The following is a 15,827-nucleotide window of genomic DNA, read 5'->3' on the forward strand; positions in this document are numbered from 1 at the left end:
TCCGGTTAGGTTTATAGGGACTAGAAATAAATGTTATGGATATTAAGGATCCACAGTCTTATTTTTACTTAAAATAAAACACCGTTCTTTAACCCCACATCCTCTCTGGCTACCATCCTTTCTCCGTCCCTGCTCAGATAGCAAGGATTGATGTGTTAGGGTTCTTTGCAGCTCCTTCTTCCTCTCTGTTCACAACTTGAATCACTGAAAACTGATCTCAGCTCTTCCACTTTACAGAAAGGTCTCATTTGGTGAATCCAATGCTCTTTAGTTCCCCCATCCCACCCCTACTCCTACCTCTGCTGCTCATTCACCTCTTCTTGAAAGTCTTCTCAGTTTTCTCTGGTTCTGTTTCACTTTCTTGTTTTCTTGCTGTTGATTCCTTCTCAGTTTTCTTTGAAAGTTTCTCTTTCTATTTGACTTTTTAATATTGAAATATAACATTCCACACATGAACCCATCATCCAGGTAAAGATACACAACATTATAAGTACCCTGAAGAGTTGCTCATGTCCCTTCCAGTCAAACTCCACAAAGGTAACCAATATTTGATTTCTATTGTTATAGACTAGAGGCCCGGTGCATGAAATTTGTGCACTCGAGTAGGGTCCCTCAGCCTGGCCTGCGCCCTCTCACAGTCTGGGAGCCCTTAGGGGATGTCTGACTGACTAAGGGGAGCAGGCCTAAGTAGGCAGTCGGACATCCTTAGCGCTGCTGCAGGGGCTCCCGCCACCACCACTGCGCTTGCCAGCCATGAGTCTGGCTTCTGGCTGAGCAGTGCTCCCCCTGTGGGATCGGGCCAAAACTGGCTCTTCAACATCCCCTGAGGGGTCCCAGATTGCGAGAGGGTGCATGCCAGGCTGAAGGACCCCACCGGTGCACAATCGGGGCCAGGGAGAGACGCGGGAGGTTGGCCAGCCGGGGAGGGACTGCGAGAGGGCTCCAGGTTGTGTCCGACCCATCTCACTCAGTCCTGATCAGCCGGACCCCAGTAGCAAGCTAATCTACTGGTCAGAGCGTCTGCCCCCTGGTGGTCAGTGCATATCATAGTGACTGGTCAACCGGTCAACTGTCTGCCCCCTGGTGATCAGTGCATGTCATAGCGAGCAGTTGAGCGGCCTTAGCATATCATTAGCTTATTACACTTTGATTGGTTGAACATCTAATCAGTCGACTGGACACTTAGCATATTAGGCTTTTATTATATAGGATACGTTTTGCTGTTCTTGACCTTCATATAGCTGTTTGTATTCAACATTATATCTGTGTGACTCATTCATGTTTTTGCGGTAGCAGGATTTCACACTTTTACCTTGCCATGTAGTAGTATTTCATTATTTGAATATACTATAAGCTATTTATCTAGTCCACTGATAACTGTCAACTCCTCACTGAATGGCTATGGTGCCTTTGCTGAAAATCAAGCAGCCATATAGGTGACCTGATTTCTATTCTGTTCTGTTAGTCATTCGATCTGTGTTTGCCCAGTACCAATCTATGTTAATTTCTCTAGCTTTGAAATGTGTCTATGTAAATTCTCCAACTTTTACTTCTTGGAGATTGTCTTGGCTATTTTCAGTACTCTGCATTTTCATGTAAATTTTGGAATCAATTTATCAATTACACACAAACATACACACACACAACTGCTGAGATTTTTATTGGTACTGTTATAAGTCTATAGATCAGTTAGGGGAGAGATGACAATGATAACAATATTGCATCTTCCAATTCATTAACAACCCATGAATCTAATCCAAAACAAATGTTATTTAGATTATCTTTAATTCTCTCAGTAGTATATTGTAGTTTTCAGTGAGAAATCTTTTGTTTCTTTTTTTAGATGTGCTTCTTGTTAGTTAATGTTTTAGTGTCACTCTAAAGATCATTAAAAATTTAATTTTCTGATTAGTTATTGTATTTACATAGAAGTATAATTGATTTTTTGTCGATACAATCAATTTATTGAATTTCTTTATAATTCTAGTTGTTTGTGGATTCTTTTGGGTTTTCAGCTTACACATTCCTGTTATCTATAAATAATGCCAGTTGTATTTCTTCTGCATAATTTTTTGTTTGTAATGATTATGGACCAGTATATTGTCTATTTTGGTCCATGTTTCATATACAAAAATATAGTTCATATTTGGTTTTGTTTTATGAATTTTGAATATATTTTATTAGTGCATGTAACTTCTGAATTATATATATTTCTGTTTAATTGATATTTTATCATTATGAAAGGTCTTTTTTAAAAATCTCTAACAATGACTTTGTTTTTTATTTTACTTTGTATCTTGTTAATATAATCCCTTCTAGTTTCTTTGATTACTATATGCATCCTTTTACTTTTGATTTATGTTTTTCCTTCTTTTTAAAGTGTTATCCTTGTGAAAAGCATATAATGATGGTTTAAAATGAGGTAACTATTGTTTTTTGAAAACAGTATCCTACTTCCCTTTCACAGTTATGGTTTTTCTATAGATGAATTTAAACAATGAAGGTATATCATTTTCAGTTGTTGTTTTTTTTCCATAGTGATTAAGTTTTCTGTATCTTATATGCAGATTCATTTTTCTCAGCCCCGACCTCCAGAGAAGTATGTGAAAACCACATGTCTATCACATATTCTTCACCTTCCCCAGCATTGGAGTTGGACACTCAACCAGTATTTTAATTTATAGCCCTTTTAGACGAAGAGATCCTAAGAGCCTTATAGGTTTCTTCATTCTTCTTGTTCTTGCTGTGTATGTAGGGGGGAAAAAACTGTGTGCTATGTGTATGTAAATTTTTGTGTGTGACAACATTCTCTGTTGTTTTCACAGAATGACACTTTTCAAAACATATACACGAGCACACTCGGCACAAATCAATTTTAGTAAAAAAGGAAAGTGGGGAAAGCTGAGCCAGCTAGTTAGTCATGAACAGTGCCAGACGGGCCCACACAGTTTTGGCTGCCTCGAGGCACAGAGGATTGACTCCTGATCCTGCCTGTGATGCAGTGACATGTTGGAGAATCCTGCGGCCTAAAGCAGCAGATTCAGCCAGCAAGTTCTTTTGCTCCCAGTGATACTGGCTTTTAAGAAAGTGGTAGAAGCCCGGTTGTAGTGACTCAGTGGCTGAGCATCAGCCTATGAACCAGGAGGTTCTGGGTTTGATTCCCAGTCAGGGCACATGCCCAGGTTGTGAGCTTGATCCCCAGCAAGGGGCCTGCAGGAGGCAGCCAATGGATGTGTCTCTCTCATCAATGTTTCTATCTCTCTCCTTCTCTCTCTCTCTCTGAAATCAATAAAAGTATATATATATTTTAAAAGAATGTGGTAGAAAATAGAGGGATAACTATATGGCATAGTTCAGTGCTTCCCAACTTGCAGATTATTTGTGTCTCCATGACTTACTAAAGTTCTTTGGGGCCAGGGAGACATCCACGTTACAAGGATAGATCATTGCAAAGTATAAAATATTTATAAAAATTTCCATCTTTTTACTCTAAAAACATGAGTCACTTTCCTGGAGTGAAAAGAAAACAAAGCCACGCCTCTTCCCACCACCTATGAGCAGTCAAGGGGCCCTGCCCCACGTCCACAGAAACAAAGGCTGTCTTCACATGGATACACCAGCATGACTGCCTGCTTCCACACAGGGGCCTCTGAAAAATGTCATTGTAGGATGATGGGAAATTTTACCAAAAAATTATGAAGATATTATTCTAGATTATTACGGTAACAGAGGGTGGGGGGAAACGCTGGGTAAGTAATCAAAGAACTAGTGTTCCAGTGGGCAGTTGCGGCTTCAGTTACGTGCTCATAAGCACTTGAACTCTGCGTTTTAGCTGCTGCGTGCGGAAAACAGGGTATGAATAGTACCTGCTGCGTCTGTTTCACAGGGCTTCTATAAAAAAAATAAATTATGTGTACAAAAGCATTCTTTAGTAACTTAATTAGGTAAGGTATTCCCAGGGGACATCAGGAGATGAGATACTGCTACTGGGAAATCAAAAATATAAAGGCAATAGAAGTACTATTGCACCAGCACAGGACTGTGCAAAAGGTAATGTTGAGTTTTATGGCAAATAGTATAATTTTTGTGAGCATTAGCAAATTCCAGAAAGTGAGTACAGGAACAGTTAAGTGATCATCTTTAAACCTTTCCTACTGCCAGCCAATTCCCGCCCCAAGCCTCTAACCTGAGGCCAAAGCATACACATTTATTTTATTTTTATATATTTTTATTAAAGAAGAAGGGAGAGGGAGAGAGAGATAGAAACATCAGTGATGAGAGAGAATCATTGATTGGCTGCCTCCTGCATGCCCCACTCTGGGGATCGAGCCTGCATGTACCCTGGCTGGGAATTGAACCATGACCTCTTGGTTCATAGGTCAATCTCAACCACTAAGCTATGCCAGTTTGGCCAAAGTTATTTACAGTAACATCCAGGTTTCTGCTTCTCCACCACAGATCATAGGTCAGAAAGCCCTAGAAAGTCACCAAGTTTACCTTTCAGTTCTTGAATTTCTATTCGGTTCTTTAAAAAACTTTCTCAGCCATTTTTTAAAAAAGTTTCCAGTTCCGTATGGTCATAGTTAAGCTCGACTTCCATTTCCTTGAACTCTAGTGTGGCTGTTTCTTGGGTGGATCTGTTTTTGTGCCCATTAATTAATTGTGCTGGTTTGTTCTCTTTGAGTCATACCTCCTCGTGCTCCTAATTATCTTTGATTTTGCTAAACATGATCATGAAAAATTATCTGTAGAAATAATTCTTCAGAGATCATTTTATTTCCTTCTGTCAGGCTCCCAGGGAAGCTAGAAATCTGGGACAGATGTAACCCCAGTTTTAGGTTAGCTGTTTTCTGGGCTCCCTTGATGACACTAAACTGGGCTGCCAGACATGAAAGGGCTGTTTATAGTTATTCCTGTGGTACAGTCTATGGCAGGGGTGGGCAAACTTTTTGACTCGAGGGCCACAATGGGTTCTTAAACTGGACCGGAGGGCCAGACCAAAAGCATGGATGGAGTGTTTGTGTGAACTAATATAAATTCAAAGTAAACATCATTACATAAGAGGGTACGGTCTTTTTTTTTTTTTAGTTTTATTCATTTCAAACGGACTGGATCCGTCCCGCGGGCCGTAGTTTGCCCACAGCTGGTCTATGGAGTTTTCAACTTGAAACAAGGGGGTGGTTTCTTAGGGTCCTTGTCTTTAGAAGACCAATGATCCTTCAAGGCTGCTCAGTCTCTAAGTTTCCTCTTCTCTGAATCAGCAAACGCCCCCTTGGCAAGATAGGGCTCACCTTTCTGGGTTTCTGTGCTCTCCGGGATCACTGATATGTATCGTGGTGATTAAGGCCCTCCCCAGCCTTTTAATTTTGTGTTACTGTATTAGAGTTCTCCAGAGAAACAGAATTAATACGAGATACATACAAATATACATACATATACCTGGTATACATGTCTTAATTCATTAGAGTTGCTATAATAAAAGACCAGAGAATAGATAGCTTAAAACCAACATAAATTTATTTCTCATAGTTCTGGCGGCTGGAAAGGCCATGATCCAGGCATGACCATGGTTGCATTTGGTGAGGCTCCTCTTCCTGTCCCCCCTCCTCCCCCTTTCTCTCTGAGATTTGTCAGTCTGTTCCATGCTCTGGATCTATTTTGTTTGTCAGTTTATTTTCTTCATTTGATTCCACATACAAGTGAGATCTTGTGATACTTCTCTTTAACTGACTGGCTTATTTCACTTAGCATAATACCATCCAGGTCCCTCCATGCTATCTCAAAGGTTAAGAGATCCTTCTTTTTTTTACAGGTGCTTAGTATTCCATTGTGTAAATGTACCACAGCTTTTTTATCCATTCATTTACTGCTGGGCACTTGGGCTGTTTCCAGATCTTAGCTACTTGTAAATAATACTGCTATGAACACTGTTGTGGATTCAATAATATCATCTCTGGCACTATCCCTGAAACATAATGAAAAGTCTCCTATTCAGGTCGAAAGCTAGGCCTGATCATCCTAGCTTGAAATTTTATGTGATATTGGCTCCCAGAAACATGGCAAGGATTAACAAAAAAAAGTATTTGGATAGTCATTGATTAAAACTGAGTACTTTTCTTTCTGATTGGTGTTTCAGGATTCTTAGGACATATTCCTAGAAATGGGATCACTGGGCCAAATGGCAGTTCCAGATTTAATTTTTTGAGGAAACTCCACACTGTTTTCCATAGTGGCTGCATTTGATTTTCTTTTAATTATGTCTGCTAGAACTAACAAATTCTGTTGTTAAATCAGGTGTTTTGGACATTAGGATTATTTGTGTAAATAGCCAATCCATGATATTGGCCCCTAGGAACATGGCAAGGTTAGATAGCACTGTAGATTACACATATATAAAGTGATTGCTCTTATAAAATGTGGGAGAATAATAACACACTGCCTGTACCTCCTAAATGTATTAGAATGAAACTCCACACCAGGAAGTGAAACCGAAATAAGTATCCTATTTTATTTTATTTTTAAAATTATATTTTATTGATATTTTACAGAGAGGAAGGGAGAGGGATAGAGAGTTAGAAACATCAATCAGCTGCCTCCAGCAACCCCCGCATCCCCCACTGGGGATTTGCCCTCAACCAAGGTACATGCCCTTGACCGGAATCAAACCTGGGACCCTTCAGTCTGCAGACCGATGCTCTATCCACTGAGTCAAACCAGTTAGGCCTAAGTATCCTATTTTAAAAAGTATCATGACTCTTGGATGCTACCAATGCAGCCATTTTTTTCTTAAACCTTTCAGAGACCTGTTTGAAGTTGCCTGCTGCTGATTGTGGAGATCACAATGTCTGGGTTCAGTACTGAGACTCTATAGTCTTGATCAGAGTAGCAGTCTTTAGTTTTAATTGGAGGAAAAAAACATTTGCATGAAGAATCTACCTTGTCCTCCATCAGATTTGTTTTGTGATTGTTCCTTCTGGTTCTTTTCATAACAGTAGAACTTTTAACAGATTAAGAAAATCATCAAATTGATTTTATATAAATTGACTGATTCTTTTTTCCAATGTCTAATCATTTTAGTTACAGATGTCAACATAATTCTCCAGAATGAATTTAATATAGTAGCTGTTTTCATAATGACTGGGTTATTGTAATATTGAAAAGAAAAAGGGCTGCGGTCTTTGGAAAAGATTATAGATAAAGAAAGACCCTCAAAGTAAGGTAATCCAAGACCTGAAGGCAAGGCTTAATCTTGGTGACTAAGTCAGTATATTGAGCTTATATTTGACATCTCAATTGAAATATGGCATCTCTTTTGGCCAACTACCAACTAGTATTGTGCTGAGTCATTAGTTTCCCCGGGAACACTGTTGTGGATTCAATAATATCATCTCTTTTGGCGCTATGCCTGAGACATAATGAAAAGTCTCCTATTCAGGTCAGAAGCTAGCCCTGCTCATCCTACTTTGAAATTTTATGTGATATTGGCTCCCAGGAACATGGCAAGGATTATCAAAAAAGTATTTGGATAGTCATTGATTGAAACTGAGCACTTTTGTACTTACTTTATAGATACTCTCTTATTAATCCTTACAGCTCCCTAGAGATTGGTATGATTTTGATACCTCTGTTTTGAAAATAATTTTCTTAAGATACACGGTGTTTTCAAAATGAACTTGTAAAAACCAAGAAGGTGGTTGGTTTTCTCCTTATAGTATTTCATTTTATAATGTTAAGAAGACAGAATCGAGGCTGATGGAAATAAAAGCAAATTTAAATGCAGAGCTGAATGATAGACAAAATAACCCAATTAATAGAGTTCAGATCCACTACAGATACAATAGACAGAATAGGTGGTAACTTTCTATACCACTTTAGTAAATGGAAAACAGTATTTTTTTTTACGGTTAAAGGTATTGGGTATTGGTATTATTATTCTCTGTGAAAGTAAAGGAATATAGAAAGAGTAAAACATTGGGAACAGCAAACAAGACTGGGTTATAATTCAAGTTTAACTTTTAATGTTTATGAGATACTGGGAAATTAGACACTCAGTCTCACTTTCACGAGTACAACTTATCCTTAAATGTAAGTAATAATACCTATTTTATAAGGTTTTTGGGAAAATTAAATGAAAATTTACATCTACTAGAATGTCTAGCATAGGGCTTATACTCTTTTTTTTTTTTTCGCTAAAAGTATTACAAAGGGTATTACATAAGTGTCCTTTTTTCCCCCTAGGGCTTATACTCAATGAATCCTTATAATAATAACTTTTTCAGTACATGTTATTAATAATCATCTGATGTGGAGAAGCACGGGACTTGGTTGGAAAGTCTGTAAAGAGGAGTCTCCAAAAGGTTGGGGGCCTCTTAAGGGGACCTTGCTGAAGGCGGCAGCCCCGGCCTTGACTTTTCCAAACAAGTCCGAGCCCCCAGGTGTTTTGCTGGAATCTCTATGTTTAGCCTTTTAGACCCAACCTTGTAGAAGCAAGTGCTTTCTCAAGGATACTTACCCTACTGATTGTATCTAGAGGTTAATTTTAGTTCAAGCTGTTGTTACAATAAAAGCCTAAGGAGGCAGGCAATCATGGCTGCTTGGTGCCTATAGCCAAGCAGTCCCTTAGCCTCTCTTTCACAGAAACTTGTGTCAGAGTAAAGCATTCATCCATCGCTCGGGTTCTGATGGTCCGTCCCAGCAATCTGACATATGAATAGATGTGCAGAAATTTCAAAAATTGTGTTAAATAATAGGTCAGAATATTACTAATAATTTTTATTTTACACGGGAGTTTTTTTTTGGCTTTTGAAAGCCCATGTGGTATTAGAAGTTCTAGGATATGAAAAAAAGATCATAAATGATTTGGAGTGGTGTGTTATGACATATCATAATTATTAAGCTCACTTTAGTGGAGAAAGCAAATCCTTAAGTTGGGCTTCAAGAGCACCTACTTATTCTCTTTCAAGCCCAGGAATTATTTGTCTAGAATTTTTTTCTTGCATGTGAATGCCTAGTTGTTCCAGCATCATTTTCTAAAAAAAACTATCTTATCTCCATTATATTGTGCTTTGCTCCTTTATCAAAGATCAGTGACTATATTTATGTCATTCTATTTCTGGGCTTTCTATTTCATTCCATTGATCTATTTGTGTATTATTTAACCAATATTATACTGTTTTGATTACTGTACAATTATAATAAGTCTTGAAGTCAAGTAACATCATTCCTCTGACTTTGGTCTTTTCCTTAATATTGTGTTTGGCTATTCTGGGTTCTTTTCCTTCCTATATCAACTTTAAAATCATTTTGTTGATATTCACAAAATAACCTGCTGAGATTTTGATTGGGATTGTATTGAATCTATAGAGCAAATTGGGAAGGACTAATAATCTTGACAACATTCAGTCTTCTGTATACGAACATAAAATACCTCTCTAATTATGTAGATCCTCATTGCTTTCCTCATATAGACCTCTTACATTTTAAAAATATGTTGTGATTTTCCTCATATAGACCTTTTGCATTTAAAAAATATTTATACATAAATATTTCATTTTGGAGAAGTGTGCTAATGTAAGTGGTATTATGTTTTTATTTTTTTGTTAATCTTCACCCAAGGATATTTTCCCACTGACTTTTAGAGAGAGTAGAAGGGAGGGGGAGAGACAGAGAGAGAAATATCAATGTGAGAGAGACACATTGATTGGTTGCCTCCTGCACACTCCCCGACCAGGGCCGGGGATCAAGCCTTGACTGGAATTGAACCTGGGACCATGCAGTCAATGACTCGATGCTCTATTCACTGAGCCAAACTGGTTAGGACAATGTTATTATGTTTTAAATTTCAAATTCCACTTGTTCATTTTTGGTATATAGGAAAAAGATTGACTTTTGCATATTAACCTTATATTCTACAACCTTGATATAATTACTTATTAATTCCAGAAGTTTTAAAAATCAGTTCTATTGTGTTTGCTACATACACAATCAGGCCATCTGTGAACAAAGACAGTTTTATTTCTTCCTTCACAATCTGTATATATTTTATTTCCTTTTCTTGTCTTATTACATTAGCTGGATACCTAGTAATAATGCCAAAAAGGAGTGGGAAGACCAAATATCCTTGTCTTGTTCCTATTCTTTATAAGAAAGCTTTTAGTTTTATGCCATTAAGTATTGTATTGGCTGTAGATTTGTTTTAGATTTTTTTTTTTTATCAAGTTGAGGAAGTTCCCATCTATTTCTAAATTGCTGGGAGTTTTTATCATGAATAGGTATTGAATTTTATCAAATAATGTTTCTGCATCAATTAACATGATCATGTGATTTTTCTTCTTTAGCCTGTTGATGTGATGAATTATATTAAATTGATTTTTTAATGCATAACCAGCCTTGCCCACCTAGGATAAATCCCACTTGGTTGAGGTTATTATTTTTTATATATATTGTTGAATTTTATTTGGTGAGAATTTTTACATCTATGTTTATGGGAGATATTGGTCTATCGTTTCCTTTTCTGGAAAGGCCTCTGTCTGATTTTGTTATCAGGGTAATGTGGCTTCATAGAATGAGTTAGGAACTACTTCCTCTGTTTCTATCTTTTGGAAGAGATTGAAGAATATTGGTGTAATTTCTTCCTTACGTGTCTGGTAGAATTTATCAGTGAATCCATCTGGGCCTGGTGCTTTCTGTTTTGGAAGGTTAAGTATTGATTTGATTTCTTTATAGACATAGGCATATTCCAATTGTCTTGCTACATGTGTGACTTTGGGCAGATTATATCTTTCAAGAAATTGGTTCATTTATTTTTTTTCATTTTTTTTAAATATATATTTTATTGATTTTTTACAGAGAGGAAGGGAGAGAGATAGAGAGTTAGAAACATTGATGAGAGAGAAACATCGATCAGCCACCTCCTGCACACCTCCTACTGGGGATGTGCCCACAACCAAGGTACATGCCCTTGACCGGAATCAAACCTGGGACCCTTTGGTTCGCAGGCCGATGCTCTATCCACTGAGCCAAACCGGTTACGGCTTCATTTATTCTAGGTTATCAAATTGTGGGTTGAGAGTTGTTCGTAGTATTCCTTTATTATTTTTTTAATGTCCATAGGATCTGAGGTGATCTTCCCTCATTTATTTATATTTGTAATTTTTATTCTTTTTATATTTTTTTCTTATTTACCTAGCTAAAGGCTTATGAATTTCATTCATCTTTTCAAAGAACCAATTTTTGGTTTCATTGATTTTCTTTATTTCCGTTTTCAATTTTATTTATTTCAGCTCTAATTTTTACTATTTTTCTTCCGCTTACTTTGGACATAATTTTTCTAGTTTCCTAAAAAGTAGGGACTTAGATGATTAATTTTAGATCTTTTTTTTCCATATATACAGGATATCTCAAAAGTGTATATTCTACTTAAAGCTGATAGCTCAATCAATGTTTCTTTCTTTTCAGGTTTAACCCATTGGAATTAATTATTACTCAAAATCTGTGTACATTTTTAGGGACACCCTATATATGACATGTGTGATATATTTTATTTAATACTATAAATTTCCCTCTAAACACTACATTCACTGACTCCCCAAAATTTTTGTCATAGTTTCACTTTCTTTTTTTCTTTTTTCTTTTTTTAATATATTTTATTTATTTTTGCAGAGAGGAAGGGAGAGAGATAGAGAGTAAGAAACATCGATTAGAGAGAAACATCAATCAGCTGCCTCCTGCACAACTCCTAGTGGGGATGTGCCCACAACCAAAGAACATTCCCTTGACCGGAATCGAACCTGGGACCCTTCAGTCTGCAGGCAGACGCTCTATCCACTGAGCCAAACCAGTTAGGGCCATAGTTTCACTTTCATTTAGTTCCAAATATTTAAAAACTTCTGAGACTTCTTCTTTGATATGTGTTTAGAAGTATTGTTGTAATGTACCCCGCGAATCACACAAGAACACCTCAAGAAGTCGAATTAAAGAGTCACATTTATTGCAAACACGGGACTATGAGGGGGCATTTCGCTCTCCCAGATCTCATAGTGCCCACCCCAGCCCCAACACCAGATTTATATAGGCAAAGATCACAAAGGTATTGATTACATCCCAAGGTTTGGAATGAGGAACCTGGTTTGCAAAAAGAGCAGTTTACAGAAGCAGAAGCAGTTTACTTAAGCATGTTATCTAAATTACAGTTTTGGGGTCTCTGGAACACAGAGTCAACAGGGAAATATAACTGGACCCCTCTGACCTTGGGATAACTGTGCTGTCTTTCCCAGGTAAAGGAAAATGTGCTTTCTAAGACCAGTGTGACCACAACCAATGGGATATTCACATTACAATCAATAGGGTATTTAATTGAATGGGATGATTTATATAATTCAGAAAATCAAAATAACTTTTCTATTATTTTAGCAAGCAAATAAGTACAGAAACCAAGCAGCAGGGTTAGAGTTAAACTACAGTTTCTACCTGAGATGATTGCTACCATACTTCAGTATATTATTTAACCTCTATGTACTTAGTGATTTTTTCCAGCTATCATTCTGGTACTGATTTCTAGTTTAATGCCTCTTTGGTCTGAGAGTTAGATGCTGTATGATTGTTCCACGTGAGCTTAAGACTAATGTGTATTCTGCCCATTGCTGAATGAAATAGTTTGTTGGTGGTAATTATATCTAGTTGGTTGATGGTGTTGTTGAGTTTAATTATGTGCTTATTGATTTTCTGCCTGCTGGATCTGTCCATTTTTGATAGAGAAGCATTGAAGTCTCTAATTATGGTAATGGATTCTCTCTCTCTCTCTCTCTCTCCCCCTCCCCTTCCCTCCCTCCCTCCCTCTCTCCCTCCCTCCCTCTTTATTTCTTTCTTTCTGGTGGGGGGAGTACATGCATATAATTTTTAGCTGTAGTATAAGGCCACACACTTTTTAAAAAAGGATTCATGTTTTTTTCATGATTGATAATTTCATTTATGTAGCATAAAACTTTGGCTACACAGAGGTGATTCTCTGCCCTTTGGTTATATTATGAATCTGGATATTAATTACTCTATCAATAGAGAGATATCTTCAGAAAGTGTTGAAGGCTGTATAACTTTTGATCCCACTAATGCTGGTCTTTATGACTTGTTTTTATAATATTTTTTTCTGCCTGTTTGTTTTTAGACTATTGTTATTTACTTCTCAGTATTATTAGTACCTTAGCTTCTTTTGAATCACTATGGACTTTTTAACCAGTTAAGCAATCCTGTTAAAATAAGAATGGTAGGAGTAGCTCATAAATGTGGGCCACTTCTACGATTACACAAAAGTGATTGAGCTTTAGATAAAGACTCATAATCCTTTCTGTTGCTCAGAGAACTATGTGAGCCCCTGTTTCCCCATTCTGTTTTGTTCGATAGAGTTATTTAATAACTAGTTTCTAGTTAGGTATTTAATAAAGTCTCCGACCTGTTAACATTTATGATGTGCATGCAAACTACTAGGCTAATCGAAACTCTTAACAATGCTGCAAGTGGTTTGTGACAAATGGATTACGTTTCATAGAAGCAGTTACCTGCTCTTGCCTTCGGTCCAGAGGATTTTTGAATACTGCTCTGGGAATGTCTTGCCAAACAAGACTCTCATTCAACAGTAAGGACGAAAACAAACAAACCTAAATAATGCAAACATCTTGCGCTGACCTTGCTGTTCTAAGGCAGGGCTTCTTAGTCATCCAGCACAAAGCCTGATTGTGCTCCTCGAAGGCTGCAGTCCTGATTTACATTTTCCCCCAAGCGCTTGATAAACCTGACAGCAGGGAGGTCCTAGTAGTCCAGCGGTAGCGACACTTTAAAGCGTGATCCAAACGCCTCACTGATTCTGAGATGGGAGAGAGGAGAGGATCCAAAAAGGAATAGCCCGCGGATCAAAGCATGTTTCTGGTATGCACACGACTTCCTCCCAACTGGAATATTTTTACATTAGTCTCGAGGAAACGAGACCAGTTTACTTGGAGTCTCTATTGGAAGTTTGTTTTTAACTCACTCTCCTTCTCTTTCCAGGTGGAGCACCAGTATTCCCACAAGTTCACGGTCGTGGTGTTAAGTGCCACCAAAGTGACAAAGGGCGCCTTCGGTGACCTGCGTAAGTGCCTTTGTCTACTTTTCTGTTGCAGAGTTGCTTGAGTTCCTCGATCAGCCAGGGCTGTCTCTTTAAATGTGTTATCTTCTCCTCTGATGCCCTGATAGCTTGTTGGAATATCATTTTACCTTCACTTTAGTTCCGAGGACTTGGAGTCAGACAGAATGACTCTCTGATGACATACAGATCTTTGGAATTCAAAGAAATTCTGTTTAACTCTATTTGGAAAGAGAGCTAAATTGACTTTGAACAAGCCGCCTCTGTGAGGTATTGTGGCTATAGGATAAAATTTTTAAAAATGCAGTTTCTCTAGTTCTGTGCCTTTGAGTGTGTTTAGTACGTGTGGAAATAGTTTCAGAAATTGGTGTAGGACAGTTGAAAATGATGTGAGCGAGATCCTGGGAATAATGTTGAATTCGCTTGTTGGCAGTGTCCTTCTCCATGTTCTGAAAAGCCGTTTTCCAGGCTAATTCGACCACCGGAATGGCTGGGTGTCTTTGAGGTGGGAATGCAAAGAAAGGTGGGTAAATATGACAATGATGAATTTGGTGAAACATGGGAAAGGCAATTACCCCGCAGAACAGGTTTCGGAGAAAGGAGGGAGAATTCAATTTATCAGGCTGGGGAACAGGGAAGGCTTCCCTGCCGGGATGTCATTTAAACTGGGGCTTGAAGGACGAGCATGTGGATGGCGAGAAACAGGACGAAGTCCCGGGGACCACAGCATGTTCAAGGGGGAAGAGGATCAGCGCGCTTGTAAGGAAGGAGAGCACATCGTGTTGTTAGAAAATAGGCAGGCAGTCATGGAGGACACGTACTAATATGACGAAGATTGAGATTTTATCAGAGACTCAGTGGGAAGACTCTGCTGGCATTTGAGTCATGAATCACATGATTGGATCTTCATTTAAATAAATGTTTGTTCTGTGCCTAGTCTGTTAAATGTATTGGAGGCGAAGGTGGAATGTACTTCTGACGTTGAAGACTAGGAGGGACTTGAGCTTGTAATCACGATGAAAATGGGCCAATAGAGAGAAGTTAAATACTAAGAAAAGCAGAATGCCAGCTCTGTGCTCAAGACTTGGGTGAATGAGGAAGGCTGTCTGGGAAGTCAGTAAAAGTGAGAGAAGGAAAGAGGTGAACAGGCGGTGATGAGTTTGGGTGCTCAACCACTGAGCCACACTGGCCAGGCTGGATCTGCTTTCTTTTTTTTTAAATATATTTTATTGATTTTTTATAGAGAGGAAGGGAGAGAGAGAGAGAGTTAGAAACATCGATGAGAGAGAAACATCGATCAGCTGCCTCCTGGACACCCCCTACTGAGGATGTGCCTGCAACCAAGGTATATGCCCTTGACTGGAATCGAACCTGGGACCCTTCAGTCCGCAGGCTGACTGCTCTATCCACCGAGCCAAACCAGCTAGGGCTGGATCTGCTTTCTTAACTACTTCCCCATAGGCTGCAGGCACCTTGGACCCACACAGTGTACACAACACAGGTGAGACCCTTGATCTCTAGAGCCTTCCTTTTTAAGGTGAAGGACCCATGGAAGGAGTAGCCACTAGAGATTAATCGCTACAGGAGAGAGGACAGTGCTATCGCGTTCTGTTGAACTTTTTATTCAGCATTTATAACTTGAATTCATTTTGTTTGTGCTATCATTTTGTTTATTTATTTTTCGGCAAGGGGAAGGAATTATTCCCAACCT

At 38.4% G+C, this 15,827-nt stretch overlaps 1 protein-coding gene across 3 annotated transcripts in view; it reads left to right on the forward strand.

Moving 5' to 3' along the window:
* PLA2G4A (phospholipase A2 group IVA) overlaps positions 1-15,827 on the forward strand; it is a 160,744-nt gene that overhangs the window by 51,568 nt on the left and 93,349 nt on the right. For 2 of the 3 annotated variants that reach the window (XM_070396351.1, XM_070396350.1), the window contains exon 3: positions 14,041-14,122. In XM_070396351.1, the coding sequence (XP_070252452.1) occupies positions 14,041-14,122 (82 nt within the window). Of the gene's footprint in view, positions 1-13,872; positions 13,921-14,040; positions 14,123-15,827 lie in introns of those variants that run through there. The other variant, XM_070396352.1, reaches the window with a different exon arrangement.

Source organism: Myotis yumanensis, unplaced genomic scaffold (genome assembly GCF_028538775.1).
Source record: "Myotis yumanensis isolate MYYU_CA2020_CCGP unplaced genomic scaffold, mMyoYum1.0.hap1 SCAF_17, whole genome shotgun sequence".
Taxonomy (NCBI): Eukaryota; Metazoa; Chordata; class Mammalia; order Chiroptera; family Vespertilionidae; genus Myotis; species Myotis yumanensis.